The sequence below is a fragment of the Arachis ipaensis genome, chromosome B3 (assembly GCF_059453495.1).
Source record: "Arachis ipaensis isolate K30076 ecotype BB chromosome B3, ASM5945349v1, whole genome shotgun sequence".
Taxonomy (NCBI): Eukaryota; Viridiplantae; Streptophyta; class Magnoliopsida; order Fabales; family Fabaceae; genus Arachis; species Arachis ipaensis.
In genome coordinates this window covers 134470673-134492039 of record NC_142438.1, presented here as the reverse complement: position 1 = coordinate 134492039, position 21367 = coordinate 134470673, and the positions used below count along the sequence as shown (strand labels likewise).

The 21367-nt window shown below is 38.9% G+C and overlaps 2 protein-coding genes across 2 annotated transcripts; both read right to left on the bottom strand.

Annotated features, from left to right (window-relative positions):
• Positions 1-16961: 16961 nt before the first annotated feature.
• On the bottom strand, positions 16962-17783 carry LOC148572525 (uncharacterized). Its single transcript, XM_088507567.1, has one exon. It carries the CDS (start codon positions 17781-17783, stop codon positions 16962-16964), a length of 822 nt encoding a protein of 273 aa, XP_088363693.1.
• A 2119-nt stretch (positions 17784-19902) lies between these two features.
• On the bottom strand, positions 19903-20767 carry LOC107633769 (uncharacterized). Its single transcript, XM_016337368.1, has 2 exons — positions 20172-20767; positions 19903-19981 (listed from the first exon to the last, which is right to left on the bottom strand). Exons 1-2 carry the CDS (start codon positions 20765-20767, stop codon positions 19903-19905), a joined length of 675 nt encoding a protein of 224 aa, XP_016192854.1.
• Between the last annotated feature and the right edge of the window lie 600 nt (positions 20768-21367).

Below are 21367 nucleotides of genomic sequence, written 5' to 3'. Positions count from 1 at the left end.
ACAAATAGAATTTACCCCAAACGTTAAAAGATAAAAACAATACTTTACTCTAATCAATTATGAGGAACTAAAATCAATTGTGCAATTTATATGACTCATGTTGGTTTCCTAACTGCTAAGATTTTCATAGTTGATTATTAACCAAAGGTTGCGAGAACCAAATTCGTACAGCGATTGGTTTAATAATTCAAAAATTCAATTAGAATTTAACTGGAGTTTATCGATTTAACTAAATATAAAAATATTAAAAATTTAATATATAATTTTAAATATTTAATTAAATAATTTTTAAATTAATAAAATTTAAGATTTTATAATTTTACATAATAAATTGTCAATAATTTATTATTAAAAGTTCGCAAATAACTTTAAACATTAAAATTTATAACTAACGAAAATTAAAATGTACATTAAAGGTTAGTTTGTGAATGGCCTAGAGAAAGAGGTTGAATCTATGTCTCCTTTTGCAACTTCTTTTGCTATTTATTTCTGACTGAATTTGAAACTTTTACATCTTTTTTTAAAAGATCTTTTTTTTTTTTTTAAAAAAAAAGATATTTTTACATAATAAATAAACAAAAAAGTACTTTTATATTATTATACCCAAACATAATTGATAGATAAAAAGATTTTTTTGCATGAGATATCTGTTACAAGTGAGAGAGAGAAAGAACCGTTAGAAAAAGGGGAGCAACAGAAGGGATCTAACAAACTTTCACATGGAAGGAGAGGAGTGAGGAGCCAATATGAAGGAGCAGCAGCGGACTGAGAAAGGGGAGGAAATTGTGAGAGCCTTCTTTCTGCATCTATCTTTCATTCTCTCTGTCATTTCCTTCTATTTACTTACTCTGTGCTGATTCATTCCTTTTTTTGCACAGGTGAACTTGGAACTTCCTATCTTACCCAAATTTTGTACACATTTCCAATTTTTTCATTAATTTTATACCATATACACTTCCACAGATTTATACCTAGTCTTAATTGTGTACTTCCATACAGCTATACGTTTGTTCCTTTTTTATTTGGTAACAATTGATGCTCTCGTTGAGTCATGGCATAAAATACTCGATTACAATCGATGCAGGTGGCTATCACCAAATTGACTGAACAGGTTGATGGCCAGCAAGAACAACTCACGGCGATGGCACAATCTTTGGCAGCGACTCAGGCCCACCTAGCCCCGAGAGTGGAGGAATCCCCAAAACCATATGCTCAGCCCTCCGTCTTTGCTCCGCCACGCCAGATGAAGGTGGACTTTCCACACTTCTCCGGCGGTGATGATGTGTTGCAGTGGAGTTTTAGGGCTGAGAGATTCTTTAGGATTTATGATATTCCCGAGGATCAGAAACTCGACATAGTTGCGGTCAGCTTAGAAGGCAAAGCTCTGGCTTGGTTCCAAACTTGGGAGAAATTTGGACCATCGCAATTTGAGAACCCTCGCAAGGAATTGTTTAAGCTGAAACAATCTTCATCAGTCACAAAATACTTTGATGCTTTTAATGACCTGGCCGCGAGAGCATATGGATTGGATGATACCCTGTTGTTAGACTGTTTTATTGGTGGGTTAATCCCGGAGCTCAAACGCGAGGTCAAGTCTCGCTCCCCCACATTTCTGTGGCATGCGGTGTCGTTGGTCAAATTGTTTGACGAAAAATTTTTACCACAGCCCCAGCGTTGGCGGAACTCACTCTCGTCTCCCCCTTATTTGAAATCGCCCGCTACTCTTTCCCCCAAACCTCCCCTCTCGCCTCCATCTGCGGTCACCTCGCCACAAAATGCCCCTTTACTAGCCACACCCACTAAGACAGGGACCTTGCGCAAATTAACCCCTACTGAGATTCAATTTCGACGGGAGAAGGGGGTGTGTTTTACATGCGATGAGAAGTACTTATCTGGCCACAAATGTACAGCCAAGCATTACTTTCTAATTCAGACAATGGAAGAAGTGCCATCTGATGAACCCCTGTCAGAAGAAATTCATGAGATTAAGCAGCCAGACGAGCCTTCTGAGGTAGTGGCAACACCAGAACCCTTGCACTTGTCCTATAATGTGCTAACGGGGAGACTGACCAAGAGGTCTATTCGCTTCTCTGGGAATGTTCAGGGTAGAGAGGTCCGAATTTTGATGGATTGTGATAGTTCGGATAATTTTATCCACCCTTCCTTAGCCCAGCATTTGAATCTACCCATTCACCAGGCTCCACAATTTCAAGTTGAAGTTGAGAATGGCGACTTATTACAATGTGACGGGGAAGTCTGATAGGTGCCTGTAATGATTCAAGGCCACACGCTATTCATCACAGCTTTTGTCCTCCCAATAGCGACCGAGGAACTTGTTTTGGGTGATGTTTGGCTCGAGACTTTGGATACTCATTTGGTGAACTATAGGAAGAAGTTCATTACTTTTATGGATGGTAACAAGCTTGTGACCTTGCAGGGTGAATTGACTCACTTGCCTACTCAAGCTCAGTTTAACAATCTCAAGCGTTTACATGCTGCACAAGAGATTTTGGAATTATATACTCTCCAGTTGCACCCTATAACTGAAGAATGTCAACTGGTACTAGACCTGCCCACTTCCATGCCTCCAGATTTGGAAAAGCTATTGTACTCCTTTAAAGAGGTCTTTGATACACCCCACGGGTTACCCCCGGTGCATTCTCGTGATCATGAAATTCACTTGCTGTCCAACTCGGCACCTGTAAAGGTGCGACCTTACCGGTACCCACATAGTCAGAAATTCGAAATTGAGAGAATTGTGTGTGAAATGCTGGCCGAAGGAATTATACAACCAAGTGCCAGTCCTTTCTCTTCTCTGGTCCTTCTTGTTAAGAAAAAGGATGGCTCTTGGTGATTTTGTATCGACTATCGAGCTTTAAATGCTGTGACCATTAAGGACTCTTTTCCTATGCCGACCGTGGATGAACTTCTGGATGAACTTTGCGGTGCCCAATATTTTTCAAAATTGGACTTGCGGGCCGGGTATCATCAAGTTCGTGTTAAGCCAGAGGATCGTTACAAGACTGCGTTTCGGACTCACCAAGGCTTGTACGAATGGTTGGTAGTGCCGTTTGGGTTGACCAACGCTCCAACTACCTTCCAATGCCTCATGAACTCGGTGTTTGTTGCCGTTCTTCAAAAATTTGTGTTGGTTTTCTTCGATGACATACTAGTATACAGTCCAGATTGTCCCTCTCATTTGGAGCATTTGCGACAGGTGCTATCCATATTGAAAGAGAATGTTTTATTTGCCAAACTTTCTAAGTGCTCATTCGGGCAGACACAGGTTGATTATTTGGGCCATGTGGTATCACGGAAGGGTGTCCGGGTCGACGAGTCAAAGGTGCAAGCTATTACTCAATGGCCGCTCCCTACATCACTCAAACAATTACGTGCTTTTCTCGGTTTGGCTAGCTATTACCGTAAATTCATCCGGAATTTCGCTATCCTTGCGAGTCCTCTAACTGACCTCCTAAAGAAGGATGGTTTTCTCTGGTCTGATTGTGCCACAATGGCTTTTGTGAAATTGAAGGAGGTTCTCTCTCATGCTCCAGTATTGGCTTTACCTGATTTTTCTAAGCCTTTTGTTTTGGAAACTGATGCATCTGGAACTGGAATTGGGGCTATTCTAAGCCAAGACGGTCACCCCATTGCTTATTTCTCCAAAATGCTAGCACCAACGGCACAGAAACAATCGGCATATGCAAGAGAAATGCAAGCAATTCTCGCGGCAGTGACTAAGTTTCGACATTATTTATTAGGCCATAAGTTTGTCATCCGCACGGACCATAAAAGCTTGAAGGAACTCCAAACGCAAGTCATTCAGACACCAGAACAGCAAACCTGGTTGGCCAAACTACTTGGTTATGATTTCTCTATAGAATACAAGCAGGGGTGCGAGAATAAAGCAGCAGACGGATTGTCCAGATCATTCTGGCAGCTCTCTACATCTTCTTGGGCATTACTACCGCTCTTAAAGGATGAGCATCAACGGTTTCGGCCAGAAACTGAATTTTCTGAGGATGAGATGAATTCTGGTAAGCTGCAGAACCGTGGTGGGCTTTGGTACTGGACTAACCGGTTACTAATTCCAAATTCTTCATCTCTGGTGCAACACCTGTTACGAGAATTTCATGATTCAATTGTGGGTGGCCATGGCGGCGTGCAAAAAAACATTATCCAGATTATCCGCCCAATTTTATTGGAAGAACATGGCGCAATCCGTGAAGGACTACATCAAATCTTGCTCCATTTGCCAACAGGCCAAATACAGCACTCAACCTCCGGCCGGTTTGTTGGAACCTCTCCCTATTCTAACACATATTTGGCAAGATCTTTCGATGGACTTCATCACCGGTTCACCCCCAGCCCACGGCTGCTCCGTCATATTAGTTGTGGTATATCGTTTATCAAAATTTGCTCATTTCATATCGCTCCCGGCTAATTTCACAGCACCAAAAGTGGCAGAGGTCTTTCTTCGCGATGTGGTGAGTGTCCATGGTTTGCCACAGTCCATTGTCTCTGATCGGGACAAAGTCTTCACGAGCAAGTTCTGGGAGCAGTGCTGCAAGGGCCAAAGTATACGCTTGGCTAGAAGCTCAGCATACCACCTGGAATCTGATGGCCAAACTGAGGTGCTAAATCATTGCCTAGAGATGTATCTGCGGTGCTATACGCAAGAGAACCCGAAGGATTGGTATAACCTTTTACCGTGGGTGGCTTTTAGCTATAACACTTCCTTTCATTCCTCTATCGGCATGTCACCATACAAAGCAGTGTTCGGCAAGGACCCTCCTACTTTATTGCGATATGAACCCTACCCAAAGGATCCCCCAGCTCTACAAGAATAACTACTCCTACGAGACTCGGTGTTAGCTTCCTTAAAACTGAACTTACAGAAGGCCCAAACTAGGATGAAGAACCAGGCAGATAGCAAACGCAGAGAATTATAATTTCAGGTGGGAGATTTTGTGTACGTCAAGCTACAGCCTTATCGCCAGCGATCCGTGACCCTGAGGCGGAACCAGAAATTATCCATGCATTATTTTGGTCCTTTTCCCGTCATTGCTCGAATAGGTAAGGTAGCCTACAAGCTGGAACTCCCCAATACATCCCGAATCCACCATGTCTTTCACATATCTCTGCTCAAGAAGTGTGTAGGGTCCCATCACCAGCTACCATCCCTTCTCCGCTGTTAGTAGATGAGAAGGGATATCAATTACAACCTCAGACTACCTTGGGGCATCGAATGATAAAAAAAGATGGCAAGTGGATTGAAGAAGTTCTTATTAAGTGGCAAAATACCTCGGGAGAGGAGGCAACGTGGGAACCCTATGAAGAAATGAAGACACAATATCCCAGTTTTGACCTTGAGGACAAGGTCCATTTCAATGGAGGGGGTAATGTTACAAGTGAGAGAGAGAGAGAACCGTTAGAAAAAAGGGGAGCAACAGAAGGGATCTAACAAACTTTCACATGGAAGGAGAGGAGTGAGGAGCCAATATGAAGGAGCAACAGCGAACTGAGAAAGGGGAGGAAATTGTGAGAGCCTTCTTTTTATATCTATCTTTCATTCTCTCTGTCATTTCCTTCTATTTACTTACTCTGTGCTGATTCATTCCTTTTTTTGCACAGGTGAACTTGGAACTTCCTATCTTACCCAAATTTTGTACACATTCCCAATTTTTCCATTAATTCTATACCATATACACTTTCACAGATTTATACCTAGTCTTAATTGTGTACTTCCATACAGCTATACGTTTGTTTCTTTTTGATCTGGTAACAATATCCAAACATAAAATTACTTTTACTTTCTATAAAATCTTTTAAAAAAAGATAACTCAAAGAAAGATCTTTTTTAGAAGCTCATCCAAATAAACCCTTTGTTGCTGTTAAGTCTGTCAAGTTAAAATTTTAAAAGACAAATTTTTTTGGACTCTTCACAATGCATTTAGGAACAGAGCAACTCTTTATGTTTGCATAGCTGTGAAATAGGCAATGCAAGCTAAGAGACACTTTTATTTTATCTCATATCAAAAGAAAACAGAAGAAGAGTAGAGAAGAGAGAATCACACAACGATATATTCTGGTTCAGCCACCTTGTGAAATGTGACATACATCTAATCTCTCCCACAACAGTGGTAGAATTTTCACTATCATTCACAATTATTACAAATACCAATTTTTCTAGAATTCAACCAAATCCTATCTGGGACAAACCCAGCTTCTACCCAAGTTAGATTTTGCTAGGTTCACTCCCTAGACTTGCAACCACTAAGTGCTCATTGCTCACCCAACTTATCAAGGGAATCCCCTCAAAATCATGTGTACAAAACAGAAAAACATACAAAAGAGTTTTGACATAATTTCTGGCTTTTTTTAGATAACTCTCTTTACCTTTTCTCTCAATGACTTTTACTGATTCCTCACTTAATGCCTTGTTTCCATTGAAAAGAAACAAAGAAAGATGAACATTAAAAAAAAAGAAAATTTAATGTAAACTCATAAAAGAGAAGAAGCATTAACTTGAAAGATATGAAAATTCAAACTTGTGTGCTCACTCCTTAGTCTAATATCTGGCCGTTTACACCTTTAATAGAGTAGAGCTTTCAAAATTTGAAACTTGGTTTGAACAGCTTTGACTTCTTCCTCTAATAACACAGCAGCAACAGCACATAAGAGAAATGAGACAACAGTAGCGATTAATTTCAACATGTATTCTTACCTAACTGCTTCTCTTTTTTCATACCTTTTTCAAATTTCTTCAAAGATCTGAGCCATTCATTAATACTTTGGCTCCAAGTTTAGTTCTTGACTCTTAATTTGTAGTAGAACTTCATAACCTCCATTTTCTTCAAGTTTTCTGTTCGGTGCATGTAGGGAGAAAGCATCTTCAACAAGCAACAATAAAGTACAAAGAAAAATTTTCTGATTCACCTTTCGATTTAATCTTTACCTTTGAGCCTTAGCTTTTGACTTTTTTCTTCTTTTTTCTTTTGTTTCTTGATTTTAATAATTCACTTTTTTTTCTTGATTTGAACCCTAATCAGACTCTCTTTTCCTTACTTTCTTTTGGGACTTCTTCACGTGGGTTAGAAAAGAGAGAAGAGAGAGAATGACTTCGGTCACCTTGCTTTGTGGTTTAGAGAAAAATGAGTTGCTTTCCATCTAGGTTAGTGATTAGCAATTATTTCTTGGGTCATTAGTGAGTGAATTAGTTAAATGCTTTGATCATAGGTCTGAACTATCATTGGGCTTTGCTTGTTGCTCTTTCTTTTGAATTTGGCCTGCACACTTAGCCAAAACAGATTATTCACACACTTTGAATTTTTTTACTCAATGTTATAATGTTTGATCATCGTCAAATTATTGTTATTGTTTTTTTGTTTGCACAAGGGTATCCATCAGGCTGGAAGTCCAATGACTAATCCCTCGGGTACTACAAAGGCACAAAGTGGGCGACCTTCCCAAGTAAGCAAGCTCTATTCGCATCCTCCAATGAGTATCGAACCCGGGAGAGATGATTAAGGGACACAGACCCTCATCCATGTGTGCCAACTTGCGTTGGTAAATTATTGTTATTGTTTATTCAAACTCAACAGTACATAAATGACAAAAACATAATATTCTACCACAAAAATTATTCCAATTTCATAAAAATTATAAAAACAAAAAAATAACAACAGAATCAGAAAAATCAGCATAAACAATGCAGTGAAGCACTACACCTCAGCACTATCAAGTATCAACAATTTAGAATCAGAAAAATCAGCATAAATAACTCAAAATCAGACAAATTCCAATATAAACAATGCAGTGAAGCACTGCACCATAGCACCATTAACAACTCAGAAATCAAAATAAGTAAAATTAAGAAAATAACCAAAATAATTGAAGCAGCGGTGCTTACCAGAGGCGAGGGAGGAAGGGAGGTGATGATGTGACGAATACTCCATAGCCGAGCAAAGAGAAACGTCACACACACACACACACACACAGAGCACCAACAAATCGAGTAGAGACGACGACGGAACAGTCCTTCGAGACGGCAATGCCAACCGCTCCGAGTAGGCTTTCGTGTGACATCGAGGAGAAGCGAGCAAATCTTTCACAAGCGACGAGAAGCGAGCAAATCTTTCACAAGCGACGACAACACCTGCTGTCTTAGCCGACAACGACAACGTCCTCTACCACAGAAAAAGAGCTCGATAATGAATTTGAATTTAGTAGTTAGGCTACTATAGTCAAAGGTTTAAAGTTAGATCGTTGGAATTGTGAGTCTCAGAGAGGGGGGAGCATTTTCTTTTTTTTTTTTAAATTGAAATGGCGCCATTTTGGGGAATTTAAACAAAAAAAAAAAGCGAACCATTATTAACTTTCTAAAAATCAGATTAATTTCGACAATTTATCGATTAACTACCAATTCGACTAATTTTTTCATTCATTTTTGGCAGAATAATTTTTTATGTCAACCGAATCAATTAGAAGATCAATTCTCAATTAACACGATTGAACCAATCAGTTCGATTTTCAAAACCATGTTATTAGCTCGAAATCAATTGTATCATGTAAGCGAACAAATTTTTCTTCTCCATTTATCTCGAAAACAATTCGGATTTGTTAAAAGCATTCGTGAGATATTTATTAATTTTGTCAAAATCATCTTTGAAAAAAAATATTGCCACACATGAATCACTTACTTTAAATTGCAAATTAAAATTAATGCAATCACGCCCCTAATTAATATGTTTATTCGTTATGAATTAATCTAATGCATTAAGTTTATATGAGACATCAACTATATATATTTCTCTTCACAAACCTCCATTCGCGCGTACATGCATGACCATAGGTCAAAGATAAGAACACATTCGAGTGACAGAAACCAGAAAGTTGTGAATATGAAAGTGGTGTTGTCTATCGCCTCCTCCTTTAGCCTTTCTTAGCTTCCTCGTCACCACATCCTCTCCTTTATCCCCACATCTTATTATTAGATAATCACATGATAGACAGTAATATGAATAAGTTCGTCACTGTAAGTTGTTATTGGTGTCTTTATATATTAGTTAGTGTGGGCGAAGTTAAGAAATTTAGATTCTCTTCGTGGTAACTTTGTTTGTAAAGGAGTACTACTATTAGTATGTCTTGCATAATTATTAACAAGCTTTAAGTTGACAAGGTCGTCACTGTTAATGTTATCAATAAAAAAAAAATTGAAAAATCTAACTAAGATGTGTTTTTAAGCATATGTTAAGAGTATAATAATAAAAAGTTAAATTTTTAGGCTTACTTTGGTAAAATTTTTATTTTTTTAAAGGTAGTTTATAAAAATTAATTTTTAAAAGATGGCTTTTTAAAAATTATAGTATTTATGTTTGGTAAATTAAATTAAAAATAGCTTTCAATAAACACAAGTAACAATAATTACATTTGATAAAATAATTTTTAAAATTTAAAAATATTATAACAGACATAAATGTAACCATTAAATTTAAAAATTAGTTAACATACAAAGTTATATTAGACTTTTAAATTTTGAAAAGCACTAACTAATTTTGAAAAGCTCTATTTTAGGTGCTTTTAAAAGTATCGAATCTTTTAAAAGTTACAAACACAAACATATAGTCTTTTTGATTTACTAAACACAAAATGAAGAGTTAAAACGCATAAGTACTTTTTCGAAAGCTTTGTCAAACCAGCCTTAATATATTTATTTCAAAAATTAATTTTTTATTAATTGTAATTTTAAGAGCGTCTTAAAAAGACTTGTTAGATAAATTCAATTAGTCCTTTTAAAATAAATATCTTTTTTTAGGTTTAATAAAAAATAAATGTAACTAGATAACTTTTTTGTCTAAATATATCAATTTTTTAATAAATTTAAAAATGAGAGAGATATTAATTAGAAAAACAAATAATTAACAATTATACAATCTAACTACAGGTTTCTTAAAGTTAGAAACATTTCGGGAATAACAAGAGTGGATTGTAGATTATCGACCCCAGCCAGTTGAGTGGCCAACAGCTAAACCTGAATTAAGGTAAGATTTGAATTAAACAAAGATTATACTCGGGAAAATAATGGACCATTAACAGTATGCAGACAAAAATGTCGCCACATGAGGTAATCATTTATTTTTTTTTAACGATATTTTTTAATTCGATTGATAAAAAATTAATTCAACGCAAATTAAGATTTTATTTAAGAATGTTAGTTAATAAATTATAGGTACACAAAATTTAAATCTTTATACTTAATTAAACAGACTAATATAATAATTACCAGATCAACCTCTAAGTTGATTATGTAATCATTTACTTATATATGAATTACGGTAAAATTTATTTATTATATATTACTAATTTTATAATTAAAATAGATTATATATTATTTTTTTATTTTAATTAAAATTAAATATTTTTTTCTAAAATTAAAGAAATTTTTTATTTCTCTTGTTTTTCATCCACTTTATTCTTCTTATATATCATTATCAATGATTAATTACTAATTTGACAATCAAAATATACAATATGACATTCTCTAATTACGACTAAAAATAAAATTGAAATATAGTTATATTATAAAACTAATTTAATAACCAAAATGTGTCACATGACACTCTTTTATTATTATAAATTCAATTTTTATGCATTGTCAATATACAACCGTTTTATACGTGCATTCAATTATATAACACCATATTAACAAAAATAACTAATTTTTACATTGACCGTGAAAATGGTCATCTAAGAGAACGGTTGCATTGTAATTATACAACTGTGTAAAATCTTTTATATTATCAATGCATCAAAATTAAACTTTATTATTATATGCATACTTTTTTAGATTTTTTTTGTTTAGTTTCAAATTTTTATCGCTTACTTTTTTAATTTATATTTCACTTTTCTTTTTTTAAATATTTATTATATATAATTTGAAAGAAATACTACTATTGTGATTAATAATTAGAATCAAGAATCAATTGTTTCAAAAAAAATTGATGTTGAGTTAATTTTATAATTATCAATATAATTTTTTATTTTAATATCTAATTATATATATAGAGAGAGAGGGGGAGAGAGAAATATTATTTTTAAATAATAAGCATGAAAATTATTTTTTTTTTATTTGTACAATAGACTTAACACCTAATTAATTATAAAAGTATACACATTAATTAAATTCTTTCAAGTTTCAGATAATGAATGTTAAAATTAATTATTAGTAAAAATTACACTCTTTCATATGAAAATAATATAATAACTAAAAAATTTATTACTTAATTTTTTATTTACGGAGACCTTGGTCTTCTTAGCTGACGAAAATTTTTATTCCCTACGATTAAAAAATTTAATTTATAAATTTTTTGTGCTATGATTAATAATATCAGGACAAAACTAATGTAATTTTAAAAGATTTATATTTTCGTAACGTTATTACGGAAAAAACACCAATTTATATTAATTTCTTATACAATTTTTTATTTCTTTTACAAATTTAAAGAACTAACATGAATTCAGTTGAATAAAATTTGTTATTTTTTATTAATCACTTTTAATATAAAAAATATACAAAAATAATGTATTTAACATTTATGATTAATTAGTTGAAGTGACAATATATGTCACAACTCCGCCCTTCTATTAATAACTGAAATATATAGTTGTTACGTGGGTAACATGAAATAGATGGATTGGACTCGAATGAAAGGCCCAAACATTAGAAGAAGGTGGTTTTCGACTTGGTTTACGTCTGAGAATTATCGTTCGAGTTGTGTATTTGACGGAATGGGGGTGGTATCTGCAAAGACACTCTGATGCCTAAGTCAGCAAAGGATTTAGCAAGTTTTTAGTGTATTGGAACTTAGGTTTACCTGAGTGTGTCAGTGTATTTATAGGTGATGATCCAATAACCACCGTTGGAGTAGTTCCACTTCTGAAGGTGGATAACCGTCCCTTTATCTTAGGGTTGTTAAGATATCTCTTTTAGAAGTGGGTGAGAGATTTTAGGGGGTAGTTACTTATATGTATAAGTGTTATCTACCAGCTCATGTCGAATCCGACCTCTTTGAGGAGGTCGGGTAAGCGGTAAAGGCTATCTTTTGGATTGGGTCTTTTTTAACTTACTTGGGCCTGGACCATAGTATTGGAGCAGGGCATGAACAATGTCCCTACTTGAGTCCGATCTCTTAGCTATGAGTTGGATTCGAGTATTAATTGAACTCGGGTCTATTCAAGTCGGAAAAATGACGTGATTTTAGTTTAGAACCGACGTGATTTTGAATTTCTCAACCGTCGTGTCTAATCAAACGTCGCGTCCGTTCGGAGCTTACATTTACACGTGGGGAGAGGGGGGCAGTTACATTGGTAACGGTGTGTTTCTTTAATGACAATGTCGTTTTACTGTTATGCCCCTAGTACGTTATAAATACTTTTCCTCTCCTTTCTTTGTTTTCTTTCGTCTTCTCTTCGGAGTTTCTTTCCCTGCTCTTTTCACTCTTTCACTTAAAACTCCCTTTGACCTTTCGTTCGCGGGTGCTTTACCTCGGCTACTGGAACTCTTCCCTTTGGTGACTTTACAAAGAAGGTTAGTTCTTCTTATCTTGCTTTCCTTTGTTGTTTTCACCGTATTTTCTTTTATTCTCGTTTGGTGTACCGTATGTCAGGAAGGGAGTTTTAAGCTATATCTTTGATGCATGCTTGCTGTTGTAGTGAGAAACTTTGGGATTTCTATGTTCTGCTCTTAGAAAAGTTATTTTCTTTTACTGCTTGCTGGCTGTTTCCTTTATCTGCTATGAAAGAACTATCTTGTTGTTAGAACCCTATTTTTTTATGGTTTCTTTTCTTTTGTGTCATGTAGGTATATTTCCTTATATTTTATTTTTCTGGAAAAATGTCTTCTCGTATCCCTAAGACCCTTTTAAGATGGGTAGATTCCTCCGTGCTTTCTAAACACCCTCTAGTGGATACTGTTTTCTTAACCGAGCTCCGCAAATACCATAGGATTTGTATCCTTGATGCTGACAAACCAAAATACGAACTAGTGGCCCCAGATACTGACGATCGGTTTCGCTGTGGGAGGATCAATGATTCTGAGCCTCACTTCTTTTTCATGTATGATTGCCTTTTTACCCGCTTGGGGGTTTCCTTTCCTTTTTCCGACTTTGAGATGGGAGTTTTATCTCATTGTCGAGTTGCCCCTACCCAGCTTCGTCCCAATTCTTGGGGTTTTATGAAGATTTACCAACTTGTGAGGCAAGAGCTTGATTTTCCGATTTCTTTAAAAATCTTTTTCTATCTCTTCTACTTGACCAAGTCCTTTAGTGCTTCCAATAAACAAAACAAACAGCAGTGGGTGTCTTTTCGGGCTATTCGAGGTCGGAAAGTTTTTTCCATCTTTGATGAATCCTTTTAGGACTTCAAAAACTTTTTCTTCAAGATCCAGGCCGTAGAAGGTCATCATCCTTTTTTCTTGAATGAGAACAATGAACCCCAATTTCCTCTATACTGGTTGGAGGCCTCCCCGGTTGATAAATATAGCCTAGATGACTTGGATGAGGTAGAGGAGGCCATTTTTGGGTTTTTTCGAGAGGCTTGGGGGCGAGCTCCGAACCTAGTTACTAAGAAATTCCTTCTTGGCCCTTCGAGTTTCATCCAAACCGAGCTAGGTAGTTTTCTTTGTGGCTGCTTTTGATGAATTCTGACTTGCAATGTGTTCTTTTCCGGTGTGTAGGCTAATCAACTTTTATTCTTTCTTTCAGAAATGGTGAAAAGCAGGTCAAGCGCTGCTTACCAGAAGGTCCAGGAGGCGAAGAGGAAGGCTCGCGCCCGAGCTGCTGCGCAGGAAGTCGGGGTCTCATCCACTCCCCCTCGTCGTCAAAGCTCGGGTCTGGGGTCATACTCTCAGCCCCTTTTGGTAAATCCTATTACTCCTCCTCCTCATCCTCCTCCTCCTCCTCCTCCCCCAGCTCAGTCCACCTCGGAGCTTGAGAAAAAAAATGAAAAACCATGGAATCCGACTCCTCTAGCGTTGGGGATGCTGGGTTCGATGGTCCAAAGTTTGCTAGGAGGCACATCCTTCCTTATAGCCAAATTGCTATGCTGCTCTCCGAAATCATCTTAACATCTTGATCCGAGGTGGAATTCGGACTGCTGGGGTTTGTACTTCTCTCCTTGATATTTTGGACAAAACTCCCTTGAGTACTACTTGGAAGTCCATAGAGGATCTTCAAGGGAGGATTGTCCTATACCAGGAAGAAGAGAAGAGATTGTAGGAGGAGAAAACCTGGCTGAAAGATGAGCTCGCTCAGTTCCAGGAGAAGGAGAAAAAGTTAATGGCCCAATGTGCTTTGGCTGAAGGGATGAAGAGCAAGGCTGAGAAAAATTATGTGAGGATTTTTCTGAGAATATTGATCTGCAGAAGCAACTGGAGTCGAATCGGGAGGCCTATTAGGACCTGGAGGAGGATTCTATTATTGAGAGCTCGGAGGAGGCATTCAGGGTGTTCAAGGAACAAGTCGGAGTTATCGCTCTTGACTTGGACCTTTCACCCCTCCATCTTGACAAAGTGGTCATTAATAGAGAAATTGTCTCCCCTCCTCGTCCTGAGACCGATTCCGAGTTGAAGACTCGTGGGCAGCGCGTTATTGAATCTCCTCCCCATGAGGTTGAGCAAATTGAAGGATCCTTGCCGAGCTCTTCTTCTCGACCAGACGATGCTCTGACTACTATGGCCGATGAGATCCCTTCGACTCCTGCAGCAGACTCGAGCTCCATTCCAGCTGATGACTCCAATCCTCTTCTTGGTTTTCAATGATTTTTGGCTACTAGGGCTGACTTGTGGGCCCGTTTTGAACAATTTATTTTTATGTGTTTGTTTTATGTGGGGGCTTCTGACACTTGATCCCTAATAGGGTCATTAACAACAATTATTTGTTTTGCTGGTCCTTTTTTTGGGTAAGGGCTTTTTAACAAAAATATTTTTATTATGTATGCTTGCTGACGTTTTTTATGCTTGATGAAAAAAAAATTTTGTTGAATGATCTTTTAACTTTATAAGGCTTTTTGTGAAAAACCTCTATTGTTTTGATCTTTCAAGTTTACAAAGAAAGCTTTTCGTCATATGGACTGTTTTATCTAAGTTAGACAATTTCACTATCGTCCAAAACTTTTCGAAAACTTTTTGCCGAGTAATTTTGAGAAAACCTTCGGTTCTATCCTTGAGGGATTTTTGTATCTCTTTTGTTTTGACTTTACATATTCAATTTTGTTTATTGAATTGTTTTCATAACTTAGGTTATTTTTGCGATGCATTTTGTTTTTTCTCGGGCTTTCCGACTTGTGAGTCGTTAACGATATTATTTCCGAGTTATCATGATCGTCTTTTGTAACCTCTTTACACCGACTTGTACCTCATCGTTTTATCTCGCCGACCACTCAGGTCGGTCAAGAAATTTTCACGCTTTTTCGAGCTTAAATCGGTGCGTTTTATAGAATAATAATAAGGTGGTTTAATTACTCTGTTGGTCCCTATAGTTTCGTGAAATTTTCAATTAGGTCCCTATACTTTTTTTCTTTTTAATTGGGTCCCTGCACCAATTTTTTTTTCAATTAAGTCCCTCTTAGTAGTAATTGGCTTAAATTTATAGGGACCCAACTAAAAAAAGAATTGGTACAGAGACCTAAATAAAAGGAAAAAAAAGTGTAGGGACCCAATTAAAAAAAAATTGGTGCAAGGACTCAATTAAAAGAAAAAAAAGTATAGGGACCTAATTGAAAATTTTGCGAAACTATAGGGACCAGCAAAGTAATTAAACCTAATAATAATAACGGATTTATGAAGAGATAAAATAAATGCTCGTCGATGATGGAGATAACTTTTACAAAAGTTGTTTTAGCTACTAAGGGATTTACAACTTTTAACCCTTAGTCCCCACTTTGATGCCTAGTTAAAACCCCCTTCAGGAAAACTCTTTCTTGGAAAAATTAGTGAAGTCAGAAAAAAGAGTACATCAGGGAGCAGAGTTCGCTTCTAGCTATAATATCTCTTCATGTTGCAGGCGTGCCACGACCTGGGGAGCTCGGTACCATTCAGGTCGGATATTTTGTAATACCCTTTTCCGAGTATTTCAATTATCCTGTATGGCCCCTTCCAATTGGCGGCGAGCTTTCCTTCACCTGATTTGTTTACTCCAATGTTATTACGAATCAAAATCAAGTCATCTAAGGTGAAGTTTCTACGAATGACTTTCTTGTTGTATCTACTCGTCATCCTTTGCTTGAGCGCTGCTTCCCTTATCTGGGTCTGTTCTTGAATTTCTAGGAGTAGCTCGAGTTCTTCGTTATGTGCCTGAATATTGTCGACCTCATTATAGAACCTCACCCTTGGACTTTGCTAATTGACTTCAACTGGTATCATGGCTTCTATGCCATAAGCAAGTCGGAAGGGTGTTTCTCCAGTGGCAGATTGAGGTGTAGTCCGGTATGCCCATAACACTTGAGGGAGCTCCTCGGCCTAAGCCCCCCTTTGCATCTTGAAGCCTTTTCTTCAATCTGGCCAGTATGAACTGATGCTTGTGGGTGCGCTTGTGGGTGCTCAACCGAGGTGAACTGATGCTTGATCTTCATACTGGCTACCAAGTTTCTGAATGTAGAGTCGGTGAACTGGGTGTCATTATCCGTGGTGATGGAATGGGAGATTCCATACCTGGTAATGATATTCTTATAGAGGAACTTCCGACCTCTCTACGATGTGATGGTGGCTAAGGATTCTGCTTCGATCCACTTCGTGAAGTAGTCTACTCCCACTATGAGGTATTTTACTTGTCCTGGCGCTTGGAGAAAAAGTCTGAGTAGGTCCAGTCCCCGTTTTACAAAAGGCCATGGAGAAGTTATGCTGATAAGTTCTTCGGGGGGAGCGACATGAAAGTTAGCATGCATTTGGCATGCCTAACATTTTTTCACAAAGTCGATAGCATCCTTCTGCAAGGTCGGCCAGTAAAATTATTAATTTTTCTGGCTAAAGACCTTGCTTCGAGATGATTTTCGCAGATGTCATTGTACACCTCTTCCAAAAATTCTGTCATCTTTGAGATTGGGACGCACTTCAGCAATGGTGTGGATATTCCTCTTCTATAAAGGATATTTTTCACCAAGGTGTAACTTTGTGCCTCCCTTCGGATTCTCTTGGCTTCTTTTTCCCCCTTGAGTAGGATGTCGAATTTTATGTATTCGATTAATGGGGCCATCCACCCAAAGTCTAATCCGGATACCTCTAAGACATCTTGTTTAGCCCCCGTTTTCGTGACAGAGGGCTCTTGGAGGGTTTCCTGGATTAGACTTCTATTATTTCCTCCTGGCTTGGTACTTGCTAACTTGAAGAGGACGTCTGCTCTGCTATTAAGCTCCCGGGTTATGTGTCTGACCTCGGTCTCTGAGAATCGCCTAAGATACTCCAAAGTTTTGTCTAAGTACCTTTTCATGTTTGGGTTTTTAGCCTGATACTCTCTGTTGATTTGAGAAGTCACCACTTGAGAGTCACTGAAGACCACTACTTTGGTTGCACCGATTTCTTCTGCTAACTTCAACCCGGCAATCAAGGCTTCATATTTGGCCTGATTGTTGGAGGCCAAGAATTCAAATTTGAGGGAGACTTCTATTTGGGTCCCCTCTTGGTTGACCAGTATCATGCCTGCACCGCTTCCGACTTTATTGGAAGAGCCGTCCACATACAACTCACAAGTTGTGGAGGCCTCCTCTTGATCTCCCGCGTATTCTGCCATGAAGTCGGTCAGGCATTGGGCTTTAATCCTGTCCGAGTTTCATACTTCAGGTCGAACTCGGATAGTTCTATAGCCCATTGAACCATTCTTCCCGCAATATCTGTTTTTAGAAGAATTTGCTTCATGGGCTGGTTCGTTCGAACTTTTATTGTATGAGTTTGAAAATAAGGCCGTAGCCTTTGAGACGCCACTATTAAGGCATACACAAACTTCTCAAGTTTTTGATACCTTAACTCAGAGCCTTGCAAAACTTTACTGGTGAAGTATACAGGATGCTGCCCGACCTCATCCTCCCGTATCAATGCTGGCGCCATAACTTTTTCGGCTACAGCCAAATACAAGACGAGTTCTTCCCCGATTTTAGGTCGGGTCAGAACAGGAGGTTGGCTTAAAAACCTTTTGAAATCCTGAAAAGCTTCTTCGCATCCAGAAGTCTATTCGAACTTGCATCATTTCCTTAGTAGAGAAAAGAGCGGAAGGGATCTCAACGCTGATCCTGCTAGGAATCTGGACAGAGTTGCAAGCCGGCCGTTTAACTGCTGGACTTCTTTCAGGCAAGCCAGAATTTTCATCTCTAGGATTACACTACACTTGTTGGGGTTAGCTTCTATCCCCCTTTGTGTTAGCATAAATCCTAGAAATTTTTCAGCCTCCACTGCAAAGGTGCACTTTGCGGGATTCAATCTCATCCCATGCGCCCTTATGGTGCTGAAGACTTGTGAGAGATCGGTCAGGAGGCTGGCCTCATCCTTGGTTTTTATTAACATGTCGTCCACATATATTTCCATTAAACTCCTAAAGTGAGGTGCGAACACCTTGTTCATCAACCTTTAGTATGTGGCTCTTGCATTTTTTAACCCGAAGGGCATGACCACATAGCAGTAATTCGCTCTAGGCGTGATGAAAGATGTCTTCTCCTGATCCGACATGTACATCAGGATTTAATTATATCCCGAGTACGCATCCATGAACGACAAGTATTGATATCCCGAGCTGGAATCTACTAGGGCATCAATATTTGGAAGAGGATATGGGTCTTTTGGACACGCTTTGTTCAGGTCGGTGTAGTCAACGCACATCCTCCACTTGCCGTTCTGCTTCTTGACTAGCACCACATTTTCCAACTAGGCCGGATACTTGACTTCTCTAATAAAGCCGGCCTCTAGGAGGGCTTGTATTTGCTCTTCGACCACTTGAGCCCACTCAGGACCGAGCTTTCGTCTCCTTTGTTGAATAGGTCTGGATCCTGGGTATACCAACAATTTATGCGTCACGAGCTCAGAATCTATCCCGGGTATGTCGGAAGCTTTCCAGGTGAAGAGGTCGGAGTTCTCTTGTAGGAGTCTTACCAGCTTTTGCTTCAAATCTCCTTTTAAATTGGCTCCTATATTGGTATTCTTTCCATCTTCTTGCCTGATCTGTACCTCTTCAATCTTCTCTCCGGGCTGTGGTCGTAATTCTTCTTTAACTCGGATGCCTCCGAGCTCAATGGTGTTCACTTCCTTGCCTTTATTCCTCAGGTTTAGGCTTTCGTTGTAACACTTTCTCGCCAGCTTCTGATCTCCCCTGATGGTTGCAATTCCCTTAAGTGTTGGGAATTTCATGCAAAGATGGGGGTAGATACCACTTCTCCAAGACGATTTAGGGTCGTTCTACCTATCAAGGCATTATAAGTCGAACCCACATCGACGACAATAAAGTCGATGCTCAGAGTCTTGGATTTCATCCACTTTCCAAAAGTTGTATGTAGGGGTATGAATCCCAGTGGTTTTATTGGTGTGTCCCCCAATCCGTAGAAGGTGTCAAGGTATGCCCTTAACTCCTTTTCGTCTAATCCCAACTTATCAAACGCTGGCTTGAACAGGATATCTGCCGAGCTTCCCTAATCCACCAGGGTTCTATGTAGATGAGCATTAGCGAGGATCATGGTAATTACCACCGGATCGTCATGCCCGAGAACAATGCCTTGCCCGTCTTCTTTGGTGAAAGAGATGGTTGGGAGATCGGGTAGTTTACTCCCGACTTGGAAAACTTCCTTCAGATGTCTTTTACGAGATGATTTGGTGAGTCCTTCCCCAGCAAACTCTCCCGAGATCATATGTATATGTCGTTCCGGGGTCTATGGTGGCGGATCTCTCCGATCTTCCTCATCTCGTTTCCTCTTTCCATGATTATCCGATCTTTCCTGGCCAGCTTTTCTATCACATTTTTTAAGTCGTAACATATAACTTGTGATATTCATAGTATTCGTTACGACTCCCCCCCCCCTTCTTGTTCTTTATAGGCCGAGGGGGATGTAACTTTTCAGTGTGACAAATTTTTCTGTAAATATCGACTAGGAAAACTCGTAGGGGTGTGTAAGAATGATATCTTCTGGGCCTTTCAGACCCGACTTCTTCTTTCTTCTTGGGCTCCCTCTCCTTTTCCCTTGATGAGTGAGGGTACCCAGATCGCCAGCTCAATTCGCGCAGTCTGGCATTTTCTTCCATGTTGATGTACTTTTCGGCTCTTTCTTGTACATCGCTCAAAGAGGTCAGGTGTCTCTTGGAGATGGACTGCGAGAAAGGTCCTTCTCGAAGTCCATTGACAAGACCCATTATTACTGCTTTAGTAGGCAGGTCCTGAATTTCTAAGCACGCCTTGTTGAACCTTTCCACGTAGTCTTTCAGGGGTTCTCCGACCTCTTGTTTTACTCCCAGTAGACTAGGCGCGTGATTGACTTTGTCCTTCTGGATTGAAAACTGCATAAGGAACTTACGCGAGAGGTCGTCGAAGCTGGTGACCGACCTAGGGGGGAGGCTATTGAACCACTTCATCGCCGCCTTTGTCAAAGTCGTTGGAAAGGCTTTGCAGCGGGTAGCATCGGAGGCATCAGCTAGATACATCTGATATTTGAAGTTGCTAAGGTAGTGTTTTAGGTCGATGGTCCTGTCGTACAGATCCATATCAGGGCTTTTGAAGTTCTTTGGAACTTTTGCCCTCATGATATCTTCACTGAATGGATCTTCTCCCCTCAATGGGGTGTCTTCTCGGTCAACGCGAGAACTCCTATTTCAGAGGTTGGATTCTAGTTTTAAGAGCTTTTCTTCAATCTTGTTTCGTCGCTCAACTTCTCTCCTTAGGTTTCTCTCCGCTTCTCGCTGTCGTTTCAGATCTTGTTCCAGCTGTTCTAGCCGTCTTTGGTGGCCGTGTAGCAGCCCCATGAGATCGGCAGCGTGAGGTTGTCCCTCCTTCTCTGGCTCGTGCACCTCAGAGGAGATTCTTCTTGAATCTTGAACGCCTGAGGGGCCTTCTCTATGTTGTCTGTCCGCTCCTTGCAGAGATATTATTGCTCTGTAATTGTTGACTGCATCTTGATGCTCTTGCTCCAACTCCGATGCAGTATGTCCTTCCTCGTTCTGGTCATCTGCCATTATAAGATGATCTCCCAGGTAGGGCTGGAAGTGAGCCGAGCTGAGCCGAGCTAGACCAAGCTCAAGCTCGGCTCACAAAAATTGAGCTTGGCTCACGGCTCGACTCATTAACAATCGAGCTTATTTCTTAAGCTCAAGCTCAGCTCACCAAAAGCTCACAAGCTGGCTCGA

Excerpts from the sequence above, each read along its gene's own strand:
- LOC148572525 (XM_088507567.1), bottom strand. The coding sequence starts at position 17,783 with ATGGCAGAATACGCGGGAGATCAAGAGGAGGCCTCCACAACTTGTGAG.
- LOC107633769 (XM_016337368.1), bottom strand. The coding sequence starts at position 20,767 with ATGAGGGCAAAAGTTCCAAAGAACTTCAAAAGCCCTGATATGGATCTG. Across the intron at positions 19,982-20,171 it reads AAGAAGAAAGAAGAAGTCGG|AAAAGCTGGCCAGGAAAGAT; the intron begins GTCTGAAAGGCC and ends AAAATGTGATAG.